This window comes from Xenopus tropicalis, chromosome 9 (genome assembly GCF_000004195.4).
Source record: "Xenopus tropicalis strain Nigerian chromosome 9, UCB_Xtro_10.0, whole genome shotgun sequence".
Taxonomy (NCBI): Eukaryota; Metazoa; Chordata; class Amphibia; order Anura; family Pipidae; genus Xenopus; species Xenopus tropicalis.
This window is the reverse complement of record NC_030685.2, coordinates 43,719,394-43,745,451: the sequence shown is the minus strand read 5'-3', so window position 1 is coordinate 43,745,451 and position 26,058 is coordinate 43,719,394. Positions and strand designations below refer to the sequence as shown.

The 26,058-nt window shown below is 40.4% G+C and overlaps 1 protein-coding gene across 2 annotated transcripts in view; it reads left to right on the top strand.

Moving 5' to 3' along the window:
- Window positions 1-24,238, top strand: part of stat4 (signal transducer and activator of transcription 4) — a 284,828-nt gene extending 260,590 nt beyond the window's left edge. Inside the window, exon 24 of one of the 2 annotated variants that reach the window (XM_031893222.1) lies at window positions 24,082-24,238. In XM_031893222.1, the coding sequence (XP_031749082.1) occupies window positions 24,082-24,132 (51 nt within the window). In that variant the 3' untranslated portion in view covers window positions 24,133-24,238. Of the gene's footprint in view, window positions 1-451; window positions 1,999-24,081 lie in introns of those variants that run through there. The other variant, XM_031893223.1, reaches the window with a different exon arrangement.
- Window positions 24,239-26,058: the final 1,820 nt, after the last annotated feature.

The window sequence follows — 26,058 nt, the reverse complement described above, 5'->3', positions numbered from 1 at the left end:
AAGAGGCACATGAGGATCAAAGGGGGCAATGAAAGGGGCGCATGAGGATCAAAGGGGGCAATGAAAGGGCACATGAGGATCAAAGGGGGCAATGAAAGGGCACATGAGGATCAAAGGCGGCAATGAAAGGGGCACATGAGGATCAAAGGGGGCAATAAAAAGAGGCACATGAGGATCAAAGGGGGCAATAAAAAGAGCCACATGAGGATCAAAGGGGCAATAAAAAGAGGCACTTGAGGATCAAAGGGGGCAATGAAAGGGCACATGAGGATCAAAGGGGGCAATAAAAAGAGGCACAGGAGGATCAGAAGGGGTTACTAAAATGGTAATTCCCCCCCCCCCCCGATTCTCTTGTGCCATTTTGATTCCCCCATCTGATACCCTCTGTGTCATTTTAAGTGACCGCCCTCCCCCCACCCAGATACCCCAGTGTCATTTTTTTTACCCTTAGGCATGAGCACAAAAAGAAAAAGCTACCTGTGGAGAACAAGAGGAGAATCGTGGAAGATTCTTGGGGCCAAATCTTCACGCTTTCTGCAAAGAAAAGATGTTGAATATGTGATTGGTCCACAAGTGGCGAGCAGAGTATGGTAAACTGCTTGAACAAGTGGAAAAGGGAAATGCTAAAAAACACAAGTGTGGATCAGGTCAGCAACCATTATTTTATTAATGGGCACTAGTGATCTGGCACAGAGAGGGGAAGGAAGAGGGATAGGAGACGGACCTTTTCTCCTCTTTTGATGCATCTGCGTGCCTGTTAGGAGAAGCGCTGCCAGAGCCTGCACTGGGAAAGGATGGGGGTGTAGGGGGAGTGGAACGGAAGCAGGCTACGAGACTTGGGAGAGATGTGCTGCCTGAGCTCAGTAAGTCTTAGGTAAAGTCATTTTTTTAAAAAAACCACATATACTACTGCAATCTTTCTATTGTATATTTGCTAAAAAAAAGTATTTAGAAAGGATATATTGAATGTAAAAATTTTGTGTTACATTTCCTTTAAGAAGATCCACACCATTGTTTAGGCTGGAAGATGCTTAAGTTATTAAGCGAGCACTTGCATTCAAGTCCTTTATTGATGATATTAAATTCTCTAAATACAATCTTTCCAACATGATTGCTATGGATGAAACTGCAGTGTTTATGGGCCAATCATCTCAAACAACAATTGAACAGCGGGGGTGCCTCCTCAGTGTACATTCCCTCCACTGCTTACGAAAGTGCATGCGTTACCTGTATTTTGGCAATTCGTCTGGATGGCACTAAAATCACACCTCTAATCATTTCTAAGGGCAAGAAGGAAAAGATTGAATGTGTTTTGGGAATTTTTGTTCTTGAAACTGAAAAAGCCTGGGCCACACAAGCAGTTATAAGAAAGTGGGTCGATTTAATGCTGCCACTTGTTATGCGAGGGGGCCAAAGAGGTCTGCTAGTCTGGGATGCAACCAGCACTCACTGTGCTAAAGATATGAAGTCATTTCTTCGTGAAAGAAAATTAGATCAAGTAATGATTCCTGCAGGAATGACGGCCTATCTCCAGACTCTTGATATTGCAATAAACAAGCCATTGCGCATGGAAATTAATGACTACATTGAAAAGAGAATGGAGAGAAATCAGCGTGGAAACTTTGTGAAGCCTAAACTGCAAGAGATTGTGACTTGGGTGAAGAATTCATGGGAGAAAATCACTGACAGTTGCATTTTGCTAGCTAACTTGATAAGAAGTACTCATTTAAGGACAGTGCTATTGCTAAACATTAGAGATTTCGTCCACTGATTCTGAAAGAAATGGAGTCACAACTAACTGACCTGGAACTTCAGGGTGTGGATTGTTATGATGAGGTTCCAGAAGATGATGACTTGATTGTCTTTGAATAAATGTGTAAATGTACCATACCGTAGATTGTTGTACATGGAAACAATGGCAGCGTAGTAACAAGAAATTGGATCCACAGTTTGTCTGGTTATGCTGGTTTGTGATGACAACTACCGTTATTACTGTACCTTATACAGGTAATAAATTTCCTTTTTTTTCAACAATAAATGTGTACTGTATTATTCTTCATGGAAAAATAAGACATCCCCTGAAAATAACACCTAGTGCATATTTTGGAGCTTAAAAAAATATAACACAGTGGGCCCGATTCACTAAAGTGCGATAAAAATTATCGCACGCTTTTTTGCGTTAAATAAGTCGCGACAATTAGCGCGCGATTCACTACAGCATTACCGCATGTGGTAAGTCGCCATATCGCATGCGTAAATTTTCGCTAGTTTAACGCATGCGTTAATTTCTGCATTGAAAAGAATACGATTGCATGATTCACTATAACTTAGGCGCGCTAAATATCGCATTCGGCTATGCGAAAATTAACACCTAATACAGGCAGGCGAAAAATTATAGAAAAGTACAGTAAATGAGTTTTTGGCAATAAAATATGGACTTACAGTGTTATTTATTCAAGTATGTGTCTTTTTACTGAATTTTACTAAAGTCTTGGCATGTATGGAATTTCGCTACTAATATACAATACTATAGCGGTAAAAATTTAGTCGCCAAAATATACAGTACAATAGTGGTAAAAATTTAGTCGCGATATTATACAGTACAATAGTGGTAAATATTTAGTCGCGATAATATACAGTACTATATAGCGGTAAATATTTAGTCGCGATAATATACAGTACTAGGTATATGTTGGCGATTTGTCGCGACTTTGTAATCACGCGCGACTTGCGGCCATTTTGTGGTGATTTTTGAATCTCGTGACATGTGCGACTTGTGGCCATTTTGTGTCATTGAGCCTGCTGTCACCACACTGAGAGCACCATGCCTGGGGTTTCAGAGCTGCTAATGGAGGAGAGGCGCTATATTATAGAGTTCCTCCTGCGCTCAGGTTATGACAGGCTGCCGCTGGGGCCAATAGGGGTCCATGAGCGCAAGAGAGCTATCCTGCGCAACCTAATAGCTGAGTTGCGCAGGGGCTTTCGTATAGAAATGGACCTCCGCCTGCTCCAGCGGATTTGGTCAGACCTGAAGCGCAGGAACTTTCAGGAGATTTCTGAAATTGCTGCAGGTAATTATTCTACTTTAATATGGTTTTACACAAAATACGTTTCTTAAAAGATTTAGCAAGTAATTTGAACTTGAAATGTATATTCTCTCTCTCTCTCTATATATATATATATGTGTGTATATATACATGTTTTTTCAAAAATACACAATAAAGTTGACAATAAAGAGGGAATTTTAAATATGTTGTGGCATTTTGAAAAACAAATACATATACATATATATATATATATATCCAAAAAAGACCAGCAACACCGAGTTATGTTCCAAAAACAATCAATTGTGTATTAAAAACGCATGAACAGCCAACGTTATGTTTCGGTCCCCATCGGGACCTTTCTCAAGGCAACCATGCTAACCAACCCCATGTTCTATTTATCCATAGTGAACCAGCAAATAGGAAGTGACATCAGTGCACCCATGCCATAAAGTGACTATTGCAGTAAAGCATGTAACCAATGCTGCAAAGTGATCCGTGCCATAGATTATCATTAGATAATTAGTGCTCACATAAAGTGTCTATTGCACACATGCCATAAAGTGACTATTGCAGTAAAGCATGTAGCTAGTGCTGCAAAGTGATCCGTGCCATAAATTGTCATTAAAACATTACATGCCATAAAGTGACCACTGCAGTAAAATGTGCAGCGAATGCTATAATATATATATATATATATATATACAGCCAGAATGCTCGGGACCAAGGGTATTCCGGATAAGGGGTCTTTCCGTTATTTGGATCTCCATACCTTAAGTCTAAGAAAAAATAAATAAAACATGAATTAAACACAATACGATGGTTTTGCCTCCAATAATGATTATTTACATCTTAGTTGGGATCAATTGCAAGGTGCTGTTTAATTACTACAGAGAAAAAAGAAATCAGTTTTTAAATTATGAATTACTTGATTCAAATGGAGTCTATGGGGGATGGGCTTTCCGTAGTTTGGGGCTTTCTGGATAACGGGTTTCCGGATAAGGGATCCCATACCTGTGTATATATATATACACACAGACATTTTCAAATACATATGCATAAATGAGTTTAAAGCAGGGGGGAAGCAGCAAGTAGCGGCCCATAGTTTGAGTCATTTGGGGGAAGGGCCATAAATGTTTTAGGGGGCCCTGGCTAACAATGTCTGTGTGTCCTTTGGATTGATGTGAGGGTTCACAGGGGGAGGGGCCAGTGGGGGCGTGGGAGGAGTGGGGCCCAAAAAATGTTGTTGTGAGGGGCCCCATTATTTAGGATGGTGGCCCTCTGTGTATGAATGTATATATATATATATGTATAATAGATTTAAATAACATCTTGCAATACTGTCTCACAGAACTCAACATCGACATGGCGCCTCTCCTCCCTCCGGAGGCACAACCCCAGGCAGACCAGGCTCAACAGGCCCCAGGACCTGCCCAGGCCCCCGAGGCCCCAGGACCAAGCCAGGTCCCAGGACCGAGCCAGGCCCCAGGACCCAGCAAGGCCCCCGAGGCCCCAGGACTGAGACAGGCCCCCAAGGCCCCAGAGGATGAGGAGGCAGAGGAGGCCCCTGGGGCCGAGGAGGCCATGGAGGCCCCGGACACCCCCCCTTTACTCCTCCCCCAGTTTGACCCCAGTTTCCCCGGCCCTTGAGTTCCCCCCCCCAGCCCCCCGGATCACAGCCACCAGGTTCTCCTGCCGACGAAGGACCATCACATCGGTCCATGCAGGAGGACCTGGACAATATGAAGGCCGAGCTGGCCCAGCTCCGGGGGGAAGTGGCACAACTGAGGAGGGACATTGAGGAACTCAAGGGCAGCAAGCCCTAAGTTTTTTTTTCCTTCCCCCTTTTTTATTTTTATTTTAATATTTTCTTATAGTAAAATTTAAGATTTTTCTACTTTTGAACTGAGTAATGTCTCATTATTTATCCTTCCTTGATATGGTATTCTATACTTTCATGTAGTTTCTCCTACATTCTTACATTTATCAGTAACAGCATAAATATGCTATATGGGTTAAATTTTTGCAAATATTCTGCCAACAATTTTGTCTTTAGCCCATTTTGCTGAATAATAAAACTTGCGTTAATTAGTACGTAGCGTATGTTCTGGCGAGTGTGATAACTGCCAATCCAATGTTTTGTTGCCAGAATAATTGCAATATTATATTTGTCCCCGTTTAATAAAGTGCCCATAACATATTTGCCATTTATTCTGTGTCTAAAATCTCCCACTTAATTTAAGCCACTTTAGCAAACGGACCCCTAAGTATTTGGCTAAATATTCTTAAATGCCCTCCCCCCCCCCATTTTATTATCTCTAGCACATATTTTTATTGTTTTTTGGGGGTTTTTTGCAAATAAACATTTATACAGCAACTCTCTAGCTCTCCCAGGGCAAAATGTCGCCAGTTTTATGCTGCCGATTGTCGTTTGAGTAATGTCACGACAATTAGCGCATGCGATAAATAGCGTGCATGCGGAAAATACCGCGCACGCTATTTATCGCGACAAGAATTTCGCATGAAATACCGCGCATAAAATAGCGCGAGTATGCTTATAGTGAATCGTGCGAAAAGTCGCGAAAATTAAGATGCGATAAAATTTTTACCGCACACTATAAATAGCGCACGTTAAATCGCACTTTAGTGAATCGGGCCCAGTGTCTTATTTTCGGGGAAACAGGGTAGGTGCCCAAGATCGCACTGGGATGTCATCATAGATGGCAGGGGGAGACACGTAAATAAAGTGACGACTGGCTGGTTTGCTGCCTGTGACAAAGCCTGAGTTGGGCAAAACGTGTGGCAGGTGCTAATCAGGCCGCACCGGAATTTTGTTTTCTTATGAAGCAGTGGGGTGAGTTTAAATGTGCACCTGCGCAAATGCACATGCTCAAGGTGGAGCGGTTGTCGCAAACACACATGCGCAGGAGAGGGGAGGAGGGTGGCGAATGGGGGCGGCCTCGGGAGCACGGATAAGAAATCTGGCACTGGCGCTAATGCTAAAAAAGAAATAGATTTGTGGATGGATGGGCAAGCAGAGGATGGGGTTTGAGTGAGCGGGCGATGTGGGTGTGATCAGAGCTAGCAGGTACAGACACGGTAGGTGGGGGACCTTAAAGAGTGAGTTCAGGGATCTAGGCTCTAAGATTAAGGAAAGGTCCTCCAATGTAATTTTTTCCGAAATTTTGCCAGTGCCACGTGCAAGTTTAGGGAGACAGCGGGAGCTTAGGGAGCTAAATGTGTGGCTAAAGTCTTGGTGTAGGAAGGAAGGGTTTGGGTTCCTAGACCACTGGGTTGACTTTTCTTTGGGGTACAATCTATACAGCGGTGACGGATTGCACCTAAATGGAAGGGGGTCCGCCGTGCTAGGGGAGAGAATGGTTAAGAGGCTGGAGGAGTGTTTAAACTAGACAAGGGGGGGTGGGTGAGCTCGAGTTCTATAGGAAAGCTAGTGTAGACTGGGCAGTGGGACTAGCAAACGGTTGTGGGGTTGGAATGAGGGGGGCATATAGTTTATCAGATAAGGATCTTCCGTTACCTTAGCTTTAACTTTAGGATGGACAGAGAGATTAAAAAGGGTGGAGGGGTTTGTCTTTATGTAAAGTCAGATTTAATGCCATGTAATAAAGACATTACCAATGAAAACGTTGAATCTCTTTGGGTAGAAATTTCAGGAGGGCTAAGGTCACAAAGAAAATGATCATTGGTGTATGCTATAAACCACCCCGTATAGATGAGGGGGATGAGACCCAGTTATTGTTGCAAATGGAGGAGGCTTCACAACTGGGTCAAGTTGTTATTATGGGGGACTTTAAGTATCCGGACATTGACTGGAGTAATGGGGTGGCTAAGTCAGAAAAAGCTAGTAGGTTTGTAAATCTGCTAAATGACAACTTTTTATTTCAGGCGGTTCAAGAACCTACTAGGAATTACTCTATTTTGGACCTGGTGATATCTAATAATAATGAACTCATCTCTAACATTTGTGTGGGTGAGCATTTGGGGAACAGTGATCACAACATGGTCTCCTTTGAGATAATGCGGCAGAGACAGCTCTAGGGAGTAACTAAAACGCTCGATTTTAGACGTGCAGACTTTGCCAGTATAAGGGCATCTCTGCAGTGTGTCAACTGGGAAAGGCTTTTCATAGGGTTAGACACAGAAGGAAAATGGAACATCTTTAAAACATTGCTTTGCAGGTATACACAACAGTATATTCCCCTTGTAAGCAAGGAGAGGCATCGCAAAGCAAAACCTTTATGGCTGAATAAAAGTGTTAGTGTCAAGGTTGGTAAGAAAAAACGTGCTTTTAAAGCATTCAAGTTAGCTGGGACAGCAGAAACTTTCATCAGGTACAAGGAAGCAAATAAAGCATGCAAAATAGCTATCAGGCAAGCTAAAATAGAGATGGAAAGGGATATTGCAGCTAGGTGTAAAACGAATCCAAAATTATTTTCTAATTATGTGAATAGTAAAAAAATGAAGAAAGAAGGGGTGGGAACCTTATTATCACGGGGGGGGGGGGGTAAGTTGGTTGATGAGAACGGGGAAAAAGCTGAAATTTTAAACTCTTATTTTTCATCTGTCTATACATCTGAGGAGCCAGCTAATGAAGGCTTCCCTTTTAATATGCCCAGTTCTAGTAATTTAGCTACTGACGCATGGGTCACTCGGGAGGAAATTCAAAAGAGACATGAACGTGTAAAGGGAAACAAAGGCCCAGGACCGGATGGGATTCATCCCAGGATATTGCATGAGCTGAGCGCTGTGATTGCCAAGCCTCTTCACTTAATTTTTCAGGATTCGTTGAGGTCTGGCGAATTGCTAATGTGGTGCCGTCATTTAAAAAGGGATCCCATTCTCAGCCTGAAAACTATAGGCCTGTTAAGGTGGCCATACACGGGCCGACTATAGCTGCCGATACCTAAATGGTCCCCGATATCGCCCACCCGTAGGTGGGGATATCGGGGGAAGATCCGCTCGCTTGGCGACATCGCCAAGCGAGCGGATCTGCTCGTGTATGGCCACCTTTAGTCTGACATCAGTAGTAGGAAAACGTTTGGAAGGGGTAATAAGGGATAGGGTACTTGAATACATTGCAGTTCACAATACTATAAGTTTGTGCCAGCATGGTTTTATGCGTAACAGATCTTGCAGACTAGGCAAGGTTGGGGTTGTTTTCTCTGGAAAAGAGGCGCTTGTGAGGGGACATGATTACTCTGTACAAGTACATTAGAGGGGATTATAGGCAGATAGGGGATTTTCTTTTTTCCCATAAAAACAATCAGCGCACCAGAGGTCACCCCTTTAGATTAGAGGAACGGACCTTCCATTTGAAGCAGCGTAGGTGGTTTTTCACAGTGAGGGCAGTGTGGTTGTGGAATGCCCTTCCTAGTGATGTGGTTAATGGCAGATTCTGTAAATGCCTTTAAGAGGGGCCTGAATGAGCTCTTGAACAATCAGAATATCCAAGGCTATTGTGATACTAATATCTACAGTTAGTATTAGTGGTTGTATATATAGTTTATGTATGTGAGTGTATAGATTGGTAGGTGTGGGTTGTGTGTGCTGGGTTTACTTGGATGGGTTGAACTTGATGGACTCTGGTCTTTTTTCAACCTTATGTAACTTTGTACTGTATATGTAACTGACAGGCAGGGAGAGCTCATTGTGAATACATAACTTACTACGCACGCTGATGCCATGCCCATTAATGTGGGTTATCTCAGTAAAACCAAAGTATACCAGCATTTACCCATTCATGTGCCATACGAATATAGGGCAATGTCATATGTAATATATTGTGGTGCACACTAGATTTCGCTATAACATGATAATGCTTGATGCATTAAAGAATGTAACTTGTTGGTGAGGGTGGTTCAGTAGCCATCTTAAAATGTGCAGCCTGGCAGTAATACAGATCCCTAACAGCAAGAGTGTGTCCTGTGTCTTTGTTAATAGTTAAACTCCACAGTCAGAAACACTACATGGTGTCAGAAGGTGGTGATTTTACAGCACACAGAGAGAAGACTGCAAAAAGGAAAAGCATGGAGTTTACAGGTATGCAGCCACCCAGCATGGACTGGGACAGCATTAATCTCTCAGAGGAATGGAAAAGGTTTAAACAGCATGCAGAACTAATATTTAAGGGTCCTCTCAAGGCAAAAGAAGAGGAAGACAAATGCTGTTATTTGTTGTTGTGGGCTGGAGAGAAAGGAAGGGACATATACAACTCATGGGGAGATATGTCTGCAGAGGAGAGCAAGCAGCCCAGTGCTTATTATAAAAGATATATGGCCTGATTCACTAAAGGGCGATAAAAATTATTGCATGCTTTTTTGCGTTAAATAAGTCGCGATTATTAGATCGCGATTCACCATAGTATTATCGCCTGCGATAAGTCGCTATTTTCGCATGCTGTATTTTTCGCGCTAGTTATAGCTCATTCGTTAATTTCCGCGCTGAAAAGAATACGATCGCATGATTCACTATAACTTTGGCGTGCTAAATATCGCATTCGGATATGCGAAAATTAACTCCTACTACAGGCAGGCGAAAAATTATAGAAAAGTACAGTAAATGAGTTTTTGGCAATAAAATATGGACTTACAGTGTTATTTCTTCAAGTATGTGTCTTTTTACTCAATTTTACTAAAGTCTTGGCATGTATGGAATTTCGCTACTAATATACAGTACTATAGCGGTGAATATGTTGTCGCCAAAATATACAGTACTATAGCGGTGAATATTTTGTCGCGATAATATACTGTACTGTAGCGGTGAATATTTTGTCGCGCAAAATACATTACTATGTATATTTTGGCAAATTTTTTTGTCGCGATTTTGTAATCTCGCAATTTGCGGACATTTTGTGGCGATTTTGTAATCTCGTGACATGTGCGACTTGGGGCCATTTTGTGTCATTGAGCCTTCAGCCACCAAACTGAGAGGACCATGCCTGGGGTTTCTGATCTGCTACCAGGGGAGAGGCGCTACATTATCAGCGTGCTCCTGCGTTCAGGATATGATGACCCGCCGCTGGGGGACTTAGGGGTCCACGAGAGGAAGAGGGCAATCCTGGGCGAGCTAAGAGAGGGTTTGCTCGCCGGGTTTGCCCTTGATGTGGACCCCCGCCAGCTCCAGCGTCTGTGGTCTGACCTGAAGCGCAGGAGTCCAGAACTGGTTGCTGAAATGCAGAAGGTAATTATTGTACTTTATTATGCTGTTACAGTATACGTTCAGTAAAAGATTTAGCAAGTAATTTGAACTAAAGGTACAAATGTAAGAAATGTCAGGGATGATGAAAGTAACATAGTAACATAGTAAGTTGGGTTGAAAAAAGACATACGTCCATCACGTTCAACCATAATGCCAGTGAGGAACTGAAACGTTGGTCACAATAAACCTCTGAATATTATTTCACATCTTTGTGACTCCTTGTGAAAATCCTGTGTGTGCTGTCACCCCATGCCTGTCTAGATTTTGTTTTGCCACAGGCACCCAGGTATTATTGTTCCTTATGGTGTGCAGCTTCCCAGCACTTCGTATTGTATATATATATATATATATATACACATCTATTTTCAAATACATATGCATAAATAAGTTTAAAGCAGGGGGGAAGCAGCAGGGAGCGGCCCATAGTATGAGTCATTTGGGGAAGGGCCACGAATGTTTTAGGGGGCCCTGGCTAACAATGTCTGTGTGTCCTTTGTATTGATGTGAGGGTTCACAGGGGGAGGGGCCATTGGGGGTGTGGGAGGAGGGGGGCCCAAAAAATGTTGTTGTGAGGGACCCCATTATTTATGATGGTGTATGAATGTATATATATATATATATATATATATATATATATATATATATATATATATATATAAAATAATCATCTGTGGCCAGCACACCCTTCAATGTTTCATCAAAAAAATTTTTATTGCAGATATATTGTTAAAACCAACGTTTCGGTCCTTGTTAGGACCTTTCTCAAGGATAAAAAAGCTAAGCACCCCACAGAATATTGAGCCTTGGAGTGCGGACACCATTTGGATTGATATATATATATATATATATATATATATATATAAAATATATTACACAAAATAACATCTTGCAATACTATTTCACAGAACTTCAGCTGGCGCCTCCTCCCCAGGCCCAACCCCAGGCCCTCCAGGCTCACCGGCCCCCGAGGCCAGAGGCCCGACCACCGGCCCCCGAGGCCCGACCTCCTCTGGCCCCAGAGGCCCGACAACTGGCCCCAGAGGCCCAAGGAGCTGACCAGGCCCCAGGACCAAGCCAGGCCCCAGGACCCAGCAAGGCCCCAGGACCAAGCCAGGCCCCAGGACCCAGCAAGGCCCCAGGACCAAGCCAGGCCCCAGCAAGGCCCCTGAGGCCCCAGGACTGAGCCAGGCCCCCGAGTCCCCCGAGGCCGAGGAGGCCATGGAGGCCCCGGACACCCCCCCTTTACTCCTCCCCCAGTTTGACCCCAGTTTCCCCGGCCCTTGGGTTCCCCCCCCCCTGGATCCCAGCCACCAGGTTCTCCTGCCGACGAAGGCCCAGCACATCGGTCAATGCAGGAGGACCTGGACAATATGAAGGCCGAGCTGGCCCAGCTCCGGGTGAAGTTGCCCAACTCAGGAGGGACATGGAGGAGCTCAAGGGCAGCAAGCCCTAAGTTTTTCCCCCCCCCCCTTTTTTTTTTTATAGTAACATTTTATACTTTTCTACTTTTGAACTGAGTAATGTCTCATTATTTATCCTTCCTTGATATGGTATTCTATACTTTCATGTAGTTTCTCCTACACTCTTACATTTATCAGTAACAGCATCAATATGCTATATGGGTTAAATGTTTGCAAATATTCTGCCAACAATTTTGTCTTTAGCCCATTTTGCTGAATAGTAAAACTTGCGTTAATTAGTACGTAGCGTATGTTCTGGCGAGTGTGATAACTGCCAATCCAATGTTTTGTTGCCAGAATAATTGCAATATTATATTTGTCCCCGTTTAATAAAGTGCCCATAACATATTTGCCGTTTATTCTGTGTCTAAAATCTCCCACTTAATTTAAGCCACTTTAGCAAAGGGACCCCTAAGTATTTGGCTAAATATTCTTAAATGCCCCCCCCCCCCCCATTTTATTATCTCTAGCACTTTTTTTTTCTTACTTAGATTTTTATAGTTTTTTGGGGTTTTATTTTGCAAATAAACTTTTATACAGCAACTCTCTAGCACTCTGTGCTCTCCCAGGGCAAAATGTCGCCAGTTTTATGCTGCCGATTGTCGCGTGCGTAATGTTGCGACAATTAGCGCATGCGATAAATAGCGTGCATGCGGAAAATACCGCGCACGCTATTTATCGTGACGAAAATATCGCATGAAATACCGCGCATAAAATAGCGCAAGTAGGCTTATAGCGAATCATGCGAAAAGTCGCGAAAATTAAGACGTGATAAAATTTTTACCGCACGCTATAAATAGCGCACGTTTTATCGCACTTTTGTGAATCGGGCCCATAGTGATTATGTGACCACAAAAGCAAACCCAATGTTTGCAAGATATAAATTCTATAAAAGGGTACACAATTTGTCACAGATCTGAAATTGCTAGCCAGGGATTGTGCATTCACTGATGCTGATGAAATGATTCATGACAGGATTGTATTTGGCACAAGCTCTCCAAAAATACAAGAGAAATTAATAAATCAAGGTGCTGATCTCAACCTAAGCAAAGCAATTGATATTGCAAGATCATATGAGGCAGCACAGACACAAGTAAGAGTAATGGCAGCCTTAGATAAAGTACATAATGTGAGCAAAACTCTCACTACCTACAAACACTCACAAATAAATAAAAGTGCAGAAAAAACCCCACAAAAATGTAGCAGATGTGGAAGATCACACACAGTGCAAAACTGCCCTGCCAAAGGCCAGACATGCCATAAATGTAAAAAGAGCAATCATTTTGCCAGAATGTGTAAAACACAGGATGTGCAGGACATTGATGTTGTTTCAAATGAGGATTCATGTGATTTATCCATAGAAAGACATAGTTGTAGTTACTACAACCAGCCGATCCGCATTCATAAGTGCAATTGCAAAAGATCATCCTGACCAGGTTTTCACTGAAATAGAAGTGGGAAGCAAACGTTCACTGGTAAAATTCAAACTGGATACAGGTGCACAAGTAAATGTGATACCTTTACATATGTTTCAGCAGAAAAGGTTTTCAGAACCACTCAGAGACACCAATCGCAAGCTGTATGGATATGGTGGAGAACAACTAGATGTGAAAGGTATTTGCAATTTGGACTGTACCTATAAGGGTAATAAACAGAAGCTGCAATTTTACATTGTCAAGACTATGGCTAATCCTGTTTTGGGACTCAGGGCCTGTCTAGATTTAAAGCTAATTCAGCTGGTACTGTCTGTGGTAGATTCACATAATACTGGAACACCTGATAAAAATTGTGGTGATATTCTTAACGAATACAAAGATGTCTTTCATGGACTTGGACATTTTCCAGGAGAGTACAAAATTCAGGTGGATAAAACAATCAGTCCAACTATACATGCTCCTCGCAGAGTCCCAGTGGCTCTAATGCAGGGGTGGGCAAACTTTTTGGCTCACGGGCCACATTTACTCTCCCCCGGGCCGGACCGGGCCAGGGCGGGCCCCCTTCTCTCTTTAATTCTGGCACGCCAATGACACCAAGTCTCACGTGATGAGACTTGGCGTCGTCGGCGGGCCGGATTAAAAAGGCAAAGGGGCCGGATGTGGCCCGCGGGCCGTAGTTTGCCCACCCCTGCTCTAATGGAAAGACTTTCCAAAGAGATCGACAGAATGGAAAAACTGGGTGTCATTGTTGAAGTTGATGAGCCCACTGAAAGGGTAAATTCAATGGTCATAGTAGAAAAACCTCGCACAGGAGAACTACGGATTTGTCTAGAACCCCGAGACCTAAATAAAGCAGTAAAACGAGAGCACAATCAAATGCCTACCTTGGAAGACATTACTAGCAGACTAGCAGGAGCAAAGTATTTCAGTGTCCTAGATGCCAGGTCAGGGTTTTGGCAAATAAAACTAGACCAGGATAGTTCAATATTAACAACATTTAACACACCACACCACGTCTTCCCTTTGGTATTCACTCAGCTCAGGAAGTTTTCCAAAGAAAAGTTGATGAAACATATACAGGTCTTCAGGGTGTTGCAGCTTATGTGGATGACCTTCTGGTTTATGGTAAAACTTTGGAAGAACATGATTCAAACTTAAAAGCCATGCTTCAGAGGTCCAGGGAAAAAGGAGTTAAATTCAATACGGACAAATGTACCCTGAGAAAAGGGGAAGTCAAATACTTTGGACATATTCTGTCAGCAGAGGGCCTAAAACCTGATCCAGACAAAATCACAGCAATAGCTAATATGAGACCACCTGACAGTCGGTCAGAGCTTGAAACAGTTTTAGGACTGGCTAATTACCTGGCAAAATTCATTCCACATCTTGCTGATATTCTGTCACCCCTAAGAGAACTCTTAAAGAAACATTCTGATTTCCAATGGGGATCTCAGCAGAATGAGACATTTAACAAAATGAAACAGGTGATTTCCAATGCTGGAACTTTAACATATTATGATACAAAAAAGGAGGTAACAATACAAGTGGATGCATCCAAACAAGGCCTTGGAGCAGTACTGCTGCAGGAAGGGAAACCTGTTGTCTATGCATCCAAGTCACTCACAGACCCAGAAGTGAACTATGCCCAAATAGAAAAGGAGATGTATGCAATTGTATTTGGATGTGAACGTTTTCATCAGTATATCTATGGCCGGAAAGTGACTGTAGAATCAGATCACAAGCCTTTGAAAATAATCATGAAAAGCAGCCTTGCATCTGCCCCAGCCAGGCTACAAAGGATGATGTTGCGTCTGCAAAAAATATAACATTCAAGTGATATACAAACCAGGAAGCATGATTCCTGTTGCAGATACCCTAAGCAGATTGCCCCTTCCAGAAAAAAAAGTACTACAGAAGAGATATTTGAAACACAAGTACATTTAGTTATGTCAAGCTTTCCCATTTCAGAACGCAAAATGAAACAGCTCAAAAGTGCAACTGCAGAGGACCCGCAACTAGCAGCAGTGAGAAAAGTCATATTAAATGGATGGCCAAGGTCAAAACATGCCTGTCCTCCAGCAGCAGCAGAGTTTTGGAATTTTCGTGAAGAACTGGTTCTTATGGACAACATCGTCTGCAAAGGTGACAGGTTGGTAATACCAAAATCCATGAGAACAGAATTGATTAAACAAATACATCAAGGACACATGGGAGCTGAAAAATGTAAAAACAGAGCACGGGACATATTCTACTGGCCAGGTATGAATGCACATATAGAGAAAATTGCACTCACATGCCCATTTTGTTTACAATATCGTGCAGCAAATCGCAAAGAACCAATGATTCCACATAGTGTACTATCAAGACCATGGCAAAAAGTGGCTTCAGATCTGTTTGTGTTAGACAATGTAAACTACATTCTTGTGGTGGACTATTACAGTCAATTCTTTGAACTAGAATGTTTGAAAAACACTTCTACTTCTAATGTCATCGAAAAACTAAAAGCAATATTTGCCAGACATGGAATTCCAGATGAATTTGTGTCAGATAATGGCCCTCAGTTTGCATCAGCAGAGTTTGCACGGTTCACTAAAGCCAATGACTTTCAGCACACAACTTCTAGTCCAAACTATCCACAATCAAATGGACAGATTGAAAAAACAGTTCAAACTGTTAAGCATCTGCTCTCAAAGGCAAAACAAAGTGGTGGGGATCCCTACATCGCCATACTGGAATACAGAAACACACCAATAGATGGAATTGGGTCACCAGCTCAACTGCTCATGAGCCGCTGTCTGCGCTCCACACTACCCATGACACACAACCAATTACTACCACAGATTATACCATCAGCTCTGGTGAGCACAAGACTGCAGAATAAACAACAAAGTCAATCCAGATACTACAACAGAGGTGCCAGGCCATTATCTGTTCTACAGGAGGGAGATCAGGTCATGATGCAAAAGCCTGGAGGAAAGTGGCAACCAGGACATGTGACTTCTAAGTTACAAACTCCAAGATCATACCTGGTAGAAACTGATGATGGTGGTGTATACAGAAGGAACCGTAGACATTTGATCAAAAAACGTGCACCGCGCTCTACAAACAGTTTAGATGACGATTTGGAGGAGAGTGAAAGTACACCAATTGAGCAGCCTGAACTGCAACATAGTTCGCAAGTTCCTTCATCAGACACAGAGTCATCAAATACTGCTGCAGGAGAATCACCACAGAACAGGAACATCAAAACAACAAGATGTGGTCGAATGGTGAAGCCACCCCAATGACTGAACTTATAATTATGCTTATTTACATTTTCATAATGTATCTCTATGCGTTTATTCTTTCATGGTTATGTTCTTTAAAAGAAGGGAGATGTAATATATTGTGGTGCACACTAGATGTCGCTATAACATGATAATGCTTGATGCATTAAAGAATGTAACTTGTTGGTGAGGGGAGGTTCAGTAGCCATCTTAAAATGTGCAGCCTGGGAGTAATACAGATCCCTAACAGCAAGAGTGTGTCCTGTGTCTTTGTTAATAGTTAAACTCCACAGTCAGAAACACTACATCATAGAGCTGTTGAGATGAAGAGGGGGAACAAAACATCCCTGAAACTGCATACTCTCCTGATAGCAGAGTTTTAATTGCTTTTAACTATCAATGGGAGTCATTTCTTTTTTCTTTTTTCTGTTATTGATTTGTAACAATAAAAGTTAATTTTTAACAATACTTCTCAGCCAGTTACCTAATACAATCTGACATAAAAGGACAAAAGGGAAGCACCAATATCCTAGCAACTATATTGCAATAATCACCACAATTCAGTAGTGCAGTATATCCCTTCCCTTTATAGGTACTTTTTGGGGTACCAAGTTTCAAATAAACTATTACTTTACTCTGTGGTTTTCTTGTGGGACTTTGGAGTGATTGTACATGAGGTGGGAGGTGCAGGGTATATTCTATTCTTTCTTTGCATTTAAAACAGGGAAAAAAAGCATAGAAACATACAGTGTAATTAAAAAATTATTGAAAAGACTAGCGATGAGCCAGTCCATTTCGCTTCCTCCAAAAATTTGTGAAACCACAGAAATTTGTAGTTTGAAAACTCTGTAGTTTGTAGTAGAAAGACATGGGTTCCCATTTTGAATTCACCCAAATGTGTATTTTCCAATAATATATGGTTTTGGGAGGGTCAATATATTTTTTTGTGCTTTTACCCAACAAAAATGTAGTAAATGTATTGAATTTCCAGTAGCTAAAGAGATCTCCGGGGCAATTTGCATGCACTAACTTCCTTTTTTTTTTTTTTCTCAATATGAATTTTTATTGATTTGGGTAACATTGGAAAACAAGGAGGGGTAGGTACACATATTTACCAGTCTTGTAATGTTGGGGTAGTAGTTTGTTTCCATCTTTGCGGTATCAGTACTGGAACTGTATGCCTGTATCTCTGGATTCAAGGAAGTAGGTTTTACAAATGTATGTGATTGTCTAAGGTTTTTGTATAGCTGGGAGATGGTGTGTGTGGGTGGTAATGACATAGCAGTTAATGCTTCAAAGGAGGATAGAGGTCTGCCCATTGTAGATGTGCCTCCCAGGCTTTGGTAATAGTGTTCTATCTGTGCATATTTCAGGTGGTCTATGCTTGAGAATGGTTTGATTGCTTGGAGTTTCTGTTTGTCTATAAATTCTCACTTATCAATAAAGTGGATTAGTTGTAGGTTTTCTTCTATCAACCAGTGTGCAAAATAATTTGGTTGCTGTCCCACAGGGAAGGCTGGGTTGTTGATTAGTGGCAGGAGGGGAGACGGGAATTGCGTAAGTTTATATTTTAGGCGACACTTATCCCAGATTGCAAGGGTATTCATTAGTAAGGGATGGTCTGTATATCTGATTCTTCTGTATCTTTTATCTAGCCATGGAAGATGTATTAAATAGCTATAGGTTGATTGTTGTTCTATTGTAATCCATAGCTTAGTATCAGCATGGTGGGAACAATCAATAATACGCCCCAGTACAGAGCCTAGATAATATAGTCTACAGTCGGGTAGCGATACTCCTCCCTGTGTTTTATCTTTTGTTAGTGTTTTATAGCAAAGTCTAGGTTTTTTGCCCTGCCATATAAATCTGGTAATAGTGGATTGGATTGAATCTAGTATAGATTCTGGGAGGGTTTGGAATATGTATAGAATCCTGGGTATTATGTTCATTTTAATAACATTCATCCGCCCAAACCATGAAAGAGGTTTGTTTAGCCAGTTGTCTAGATCTTTTTAATGGATGTTAAGAGACTTTTTAGGTTATTCAATGCTCAATTTTCATAGTCTTTAGAAATTTTTATGCCTAGGTATGTTAAGGTATGGGGGGGCCATTTGTATGAAAAATTTTGAGATAAGGCCTGTATAGTTTGCGGTGTGAGTGATATATTTAAGGCCATGGATTTCGCAAAGTTTATTTTGAAATTGCTAAGGTATCCAAAATTTGATAAAAAATAACAGATCATCTGCGTATGCTGCCGTTTTGTGTTGGCAGTTGGCAATGGTTATGCCTCGTATATCAGGGTTTAAGCGGACATGGCATAGAAGTGGTTCTAATGCTATAATGAATAGTGTTAGCGATAAAGGGCACCCTTGTCGCGTACCGTTTTGGATCTTTATATAGTTAGACAGGGTGCCATTTACTCGTATTCAGGCAGAGGGGTTATTGTATAGTGCTTGTATCCATTTATTATTTTGGGGCCTAGCCCAATGTGTTGCAGGCATGTAAACATATAAGTCCAGTCTACCCTATCAAAAGCTTTTTCTGCATTTGTTGATAGCAGCATTAGCCTGCAGTTTTGTTTTTTAGCCATGTATCGGATATTTATTAATCTATTGGTATTGTCTTTCCCTTCTCTGCCTGGTGTAAAGCCCACTTGTTCTGGATCTATTATTTTATGTAGTATATTTTTTAATCTGTAAGTCTTGAAAGGCTTTGAGCATGTGTGAGAGTAACTTATCTTTGAACGTTTTATAGTAAAGGGTGGTGTATCCATCTGGTCCTGGTGATTTGCCTGTGGGAGTCGTTTTCAAGGCTGTTTCGAGTTATTATTATTATTATTATTAACATTTATTTATAAAGCGCCAACATATTCCGCAGCGCTGTACAATAAGTGGGTTTCATACATTAGACATACAGAGTAACATATAAAGCAATCAATAACCGATACAAGAGGTGAAGAGGGCCCTGCCCAAAAGAGCTTACAATCTACAAGGAGTTCTTCTAGGGTTATGTTAGATTCTAATATTTCTGAGTCTATTGTTTGTATGTGATTAGAGTGGGATGATAGAAGGAATTCTGAGAGACGTTTCTTATAGTCAGAGTGGATGTTTGTAGATTCGTCTGGTAGCTGGTATAAGTTGCTGTAGAATGTTTCAAACGTTTTAGTAATTTGATCTGTGATATGGGCAGTTGTTCCATTTTGTAGTTTTATGGAGGGTATGTAGTTTTAGTTTTGTTTTTGTTTTAGGACTTGAGCAAGTAGTCTGCCACATTTATCACCATGTTCATATAGTTTATGTTGGAAGACTGTAATTGCTTTCTGTGTGAAATAGTTGAGGTTGTTTAATGATTTCCTCGCTTCTGTCAGTTGATGGAGTGTTTGGTCAGAGTGAGTGTTTTTATGTGCAACTTTTAGTTGTTGGACCTGTTTAATTAGATCTGATCTCACTTTTTCTTTCTCTTTTTTGCGTCTAGCTCCATGTTTAATAAGGTGCCCTTGTATTACACATTTATGAGCCTCCCAGCAAGTTAGTTGTGTCTGGGTTGGAGTTTTCATTGAAGTAGTTTTTTATTTGGTTTGTTAGGTCTTTCCTGATGTCTTCCTCTTTTAGGAGGGTCTCATTGAGGCGCCAGGTGTTATGTTTTGTGTTTGGGAAAGGGGTTTGTAGTTCAAGGGCAATCATTGAGTGGTCCGACCATGTTCTAGTTAATATTTTGCTGTTTATCACTTCATGTAAGAAATTATGCAATAAGAGGATGTAGTCAATCCTCGAATATAGGTTGTGTCTATTTGAATAAAATGAATAATCTTTCTCTCTGGTATAAAGTATACGCCAAGGGTCTATTAATTGTATGGAGTGGAGAAGTTGTTTGCAACGTGTTAGTTGTTTAGAAGGGATACTGGAGTGGCCTGTAGAGCAGTCTAGTTTTGGATCTAAAGGTAGGTTGAAATCTCCTCCTGCCACTGGCGTAGAAATTTTGTAGATAGTAGTCAGCACAGCACCCTGAATCTGTTCTATTATAATGCAGGTTCTCCAATGGCTACTTCCCATCATTATATCCAATCTGAAATAGTACCACTTGAATTCTTATTTCTAAATGTTTATCCTATAAAATATATAGTTTCCTGGGGTAAACCTAATGTTCCAGAATTTTTGGCTTTGTAATCTAAAGTATGCTGTATTCTGCTATACAGGTATGGGACCTGTTATCCAGAATGCTCGGGACCTGGGGTTTTCCGGATAAGGGTCTTTCTGTAATTTGGATTTCCATAACTTAAGTCTGCTAAACATCTTTTAAATATGGAATAAATCCAATAGGATTGCTCTGCCCCCAATATGGATTAATTATATCTTAGTTAAGATCAATTAAAAGGTACTGGTTTATTATTTCAGTGAAAAAGGAAATCATTTTTAAAGAATTATTTGCTTATAATGGAGTCTATAGGAGATGGCTTTTCAGTAATTTGGAACTTTCTGGATAATGGGTTTCCGAATAAGGGATCCCATACCTGAATTCTCCATAAAACTACACATATATGGTACTGGCACATTCAGGAGACATGAGGTTTTCTGAATCAGCTGAATTTCTTTTGTCAATAAAATATTTTTCTGGTTCCCACATATCCCATGTTTCTTGCCCAGGAGACACCCCAATAATTTTCTACAATTTTATATTAAAACAAAACAGAAAAGCACATCTCTATGTTAATATGGTGTGTCTCATGATATAAGTGTTGTTTTTGCTCTAAATGTAGATACCGTCATACAGATCACTATGAAATTCAACAATATTTTTGGGGATTTTTTTTTCTTTAGGTGCACCAAAACATAGGTCCACAAAACACCCAAAAACAGGGCCAATATGTAAGAGAAATTTTAGCTGGAAAGTTTGGGGCTGCACTCTAAGTGCACACCTTGCAGTTTCTCAGTCAAAATACCACTTGTAAAATATGGTTGTATATAGAGTTTATGTATGTGATAAAATAGATTGGTAAGTATAGGTTGTGTGTGCTGGGTTTACTTGAAAGGACTCTGCTCTTTTTTCAACCCTATGTAACTATGTAACTATCCCCACCAAACAATATCCCTTGAAAGTGCACACCTGCACTTATTTGGGAATGCAACCCTTGCTTTCCTATACGCAGAACTGTGGACCCAGTTCTCCATAAAACTTTGGATCTTTTTGTTTTTGTTATTTTAGGCCAAACTGCAAAGTTAGACTTCTCCACAAAATTGCAATAATGACTAAAGAAACCTGCCCATTTGCGATGCCAACGATACAGTGGTATTAGCTAAGGAGGTGATGTCAAATCTAATCACATTTGCTGTTTGTGTAGGAATTCAGCTTTTTGCAGAATTGTGGTGCTAGGGAAAACAATATATTGTTTTGGGACCTGGGAAAACAAAATATGGTTTTTTTTTCGGGACAACTTAAGTTTCAAAATATGCTAGAATGTTTGTGTAATTCAACTTCTGTAACAAGATATAGGCTTCTAAATGTAAAAATAATAAAGAAAAATCATCGTTTCCATAATATGAACACATATATCAGAAACAAATTATTTTAAGCACAAAAATACAACTGATTTGTAAAATCCAATGTTTCCTGAATTCACCAATACCAAATATATATAGTTTTATGGAGATTTCTCACTTGTATATGTGAAAAACTCCCAGCAGTACACTAACTTTCCAAAGCACTGCTCCATATATTTCAAGGCCAAATATTCCACTTAGAGTAGGTTTACCCTAAAAAAACTATACATTTTTGGAAAGAACAAATTGTAGTGAATCCAGAATATGCACAACTGTCTTTCTACTCCAAATTACCAAGTTTTAATGCTTTCCTAATTATCAGTTCAATATCAGTTTTTATAAAAATGTGACATTTTTAAAACATCGTAAATATGAATGCCAGGGGTCCACTAAACAGTTTGATGCCCACTGAGTATAGGTTTACCAAAGTATGTAGCATGTAGGGGCCCCAAAATGAAAATACCCCCATATGATCTATAATTTCTGTCATTTCAGCTCCTGCAAAATCAACACATTTGCATAATTTTATGTGGGATAAAGTTACAAAAAAGTACGCTCACCCCAGAAAGCCATATATTTTTAGAAAGTACACATCTACTCCAAGGTACCAAGCTGCAAAGCTTTTCTAAAGTTTCCAAAAATCACCTCAAATCTTTCACTTTGCAGCATCTTATCTCCCACATAGCATTAGGTATGTCTATGAAGATTCTCATTCATCCAGGTCATGATATCCAGTATCTAGTAGAAGTTGTTTTTAGACTTAATTCTACTAGATACTGTATAGCTTTAGGTACCAAGATAAAGCACCCTAAATATGTAAAGCAGGGGTCCACTGAACAGTTTGATGCCTAATGTTCGTAGGTTTACCTAAGTACATGGCATTTAGGGGGCCATACCCCATATTATCTATCATTTCTGTCATTTCAGCTATTGTAAAATGAACACATTTACATCATTTTATGTGGGGTAAAGCTACAAAAAGAAAGCCATATATCAAATATAAAATGGGTACCCATATCTTTCTACGCTGAAGTACCAAGCCGCAAAGCTTTCCTAAATTTGGCAATTTTTATGAATTTCTAAAAATCAACTTTTACTTTGCAGCATCTTATCTCCTACAGATCATTAGGTACCAAGATAAAACACCCTAAATATGAACACCAGAGGTGTACTGAACAGTTTGATAAACCTATGTACATTGGGCATCAAAGTAACATGGCATTTAAGGACCCCAAAATATACCATGTAAATACTAGTTTCATGGCTTACATTTATATAAATCATAAACACACAGCCAGTTTTATGTGGGGTAAAAGCTGCAAAAAAGTAGGGTGGCCCTAAAAACCATATACTTTTGTAAAGTACACATTCAGACAAATCTAAAATGAGTAAATATGTCTTTCTACCCCAAAAATGCTGCAAAAAATGCTTGTAATCATACACAATTTCTTACAAAAGAACCCCAAACCTGCTCCACACTTACTTATTTGGCATCTGGCACTAGAAGAGCCCAATATCCATTTTAAAAAAGGAAATTTGGCTTTTTGCCGCCCCTGGTATCTGGACGCTCACTCCTACCTAAGGCAAGATTCTTCCTTGCCTCATCATGGCAGGAGTGTCCCTGTAACAGATTACCTCTTTACATTATAGTAAGACCTTATTTAAATGTGAACTGTCCTTTTAATGTACAATAATTCACAAAGTTTTTTTAACAGGGGGTTAAATATTAGTACTGTAGTGAGCTTACATTTATTGTACCATTATTTTATAACAGAACATTAGAAGTATTTTCATTAATTTGACCCATTTGACACATCTCTTTCTGTATTGTTTCTATATGTAGTTTACCGTGACCAGCTGTATGGCTGTATGTTGTGTGTAAGCTGTTGCAGATCCGACACTCCTAATATGTTTTCAAATAAAGCATATAGGGAGAATATGTAATAAAAAGTACAAAGTTTTCTACAAGGTTATTTATCATCCTCAGCATTTAGCATTTACTGGCCTTCAGTTCAAAAGCAAACATCTGATTGATTATTATAGTTTTGTTTTAAAACTTTTCTTTTCTTTGGGAAAAAAGCTCAGAGTTTCTAATTTGATTGCAATTTTGTTTTTTCTAGACTGTACTTGAAGATAATTCTTTGAATATACAAGAGTCTCAGAATGAATGATGCTACATTGTCCTGCTCAGCTTGCATAAAAGACATACACAACATATAAATATAATGTACTCCAAATCGAAAATATACATGAATAAATTAATAATACCAATGAAAATCCTGTGATTTTTTTCTTTATGTTTGAGTGTCAGCTAAATATAAAAAAGACTTGGTATAAAATTAAGGACACATCTACTGCGATTTGAAGAGGCAGACTCAATGCCACCTCCATGCACATGCCACCATGTGGTGTTTATACAAATGGCCTGTAGGTGTCACTGTGAACAAACACAGTGCACATTAATACTGTGCATGCATAGTACTTTCTAGGCTACTAAAAGTGTTAGAGTTGAAGTTCCTGTGTTATGTAATGGCTGCATGAACCTGCTAATAAAGCACTGTTTTACCCTACTCCTTCTTGGCTATCAAACATAACAATTGGCGACGAGGATGTCTCTTCTATCCCTGCAGCAGCCTGCACCGTTTCTTCCAAACCCTGGTGAGCATACCATGAATTTTACTGCTTGGATTCGTATGTTTGAAAATTACATTATTGCTGCTGACCAAGGGGAGATTTCTGATGCTAGAAAGCGTGCCTTACTTATTCACTGTCTGGGAGCAGAGGGACAGCGGATATTCTATACATTACCATTAGCTGATAATACTTATGAAACAGCTCTTACTGCTATAAAGAACTTTTTTGTGCCAAAAGTAAATGTGGTTGCTGAAAGATATAAATTTCGCCAACGTGGACAGCGTAATGGCGAATCCACAGAACAATTTGTAGCAGCTTTGAGAGAGCTGGTTGTTACATGTGAGTTTGGGAATCTCCCAGATGAAATGCTAAGAGACCAAATAGTGGAAAAAACAAATTCACCTCGCATTAGAGAGAGACTGCTCCTGGAACATGATTTAACCCTTGCAAAGGCTATTACAATTGCTAGCCAAATTGAAACAGCAGTGGCAGAGGCTAAAACTCTCAGTCAGGGAACTACTGGGAATGTACAGGCTGTGAATTCAGCAACAGGGCCTAATAAGGCACATTCACATGCAAAATACAGTGCTAAGGAAAGGGATTTACCTACACTGCAAAACCATACACCAGATACAAATTAAAAATACTGCTTCCGCTGTGGTTCAACACAACACACTGCAAATTATGCTGCATGTCCTGCAAAAGCTGCACAGTGTTGCAAATGCAAAAAGGTAGGACATTTTGCTAAAATCTGCCGTAGTTCTGCTAAAGATGTTCATGAAGTTACTGCTCCGAATGTTACTGTGTTAAGTGTGGCTAAAGATGGTACATCTATTCCAGACAAGTTTCTATGCACTGTTAATGTCAGTACTGCTTCTACTGACAAAGGAGAAACCATTAACCTGATGCTTGATACAGGTTCAGCTGTTTCTATACTACCAGAGGATATTTACTTGAAATACTTTGCAAAAGATCCGCTTGTTGCACCTGCTCTGAGACTGGTCAGTTACTTAAAGGATCCAATTCCTGTCCTTGGTTGCTTGCAAGTGACTGTACAATTTGAATCAAATACAGCAAAATGCGACTTTTACATTGTGAATAATGGTACTGCTATACTTGGAAGGGATCTATTTGCTGCATTAAACCTACAATTAGTTGATAGCTGCATTACTACAGCACCAGTACCTCCCTCACAGCCAGTGTCTAAAATTTCACCACAAAACAACACTCCACTGGGCTGTGCAAAGAACTTTGTACACAAAGTAAAATTGCGACCAGATGTAAAGCCAGTACGTCAGAAATTGAGGCGATTACCCTACTCTATAAGAGAGACTGTCTCCCAGGAACTAAAGAAACTGGTAGAGCAAGATGTGATTGAAAAATCAGAATCCTCTGAATGGGTTTCACCCATTGTTGTAACAATGAAGAAAACAGGAGGTATTCGATTATGTGTTGATCTGCGT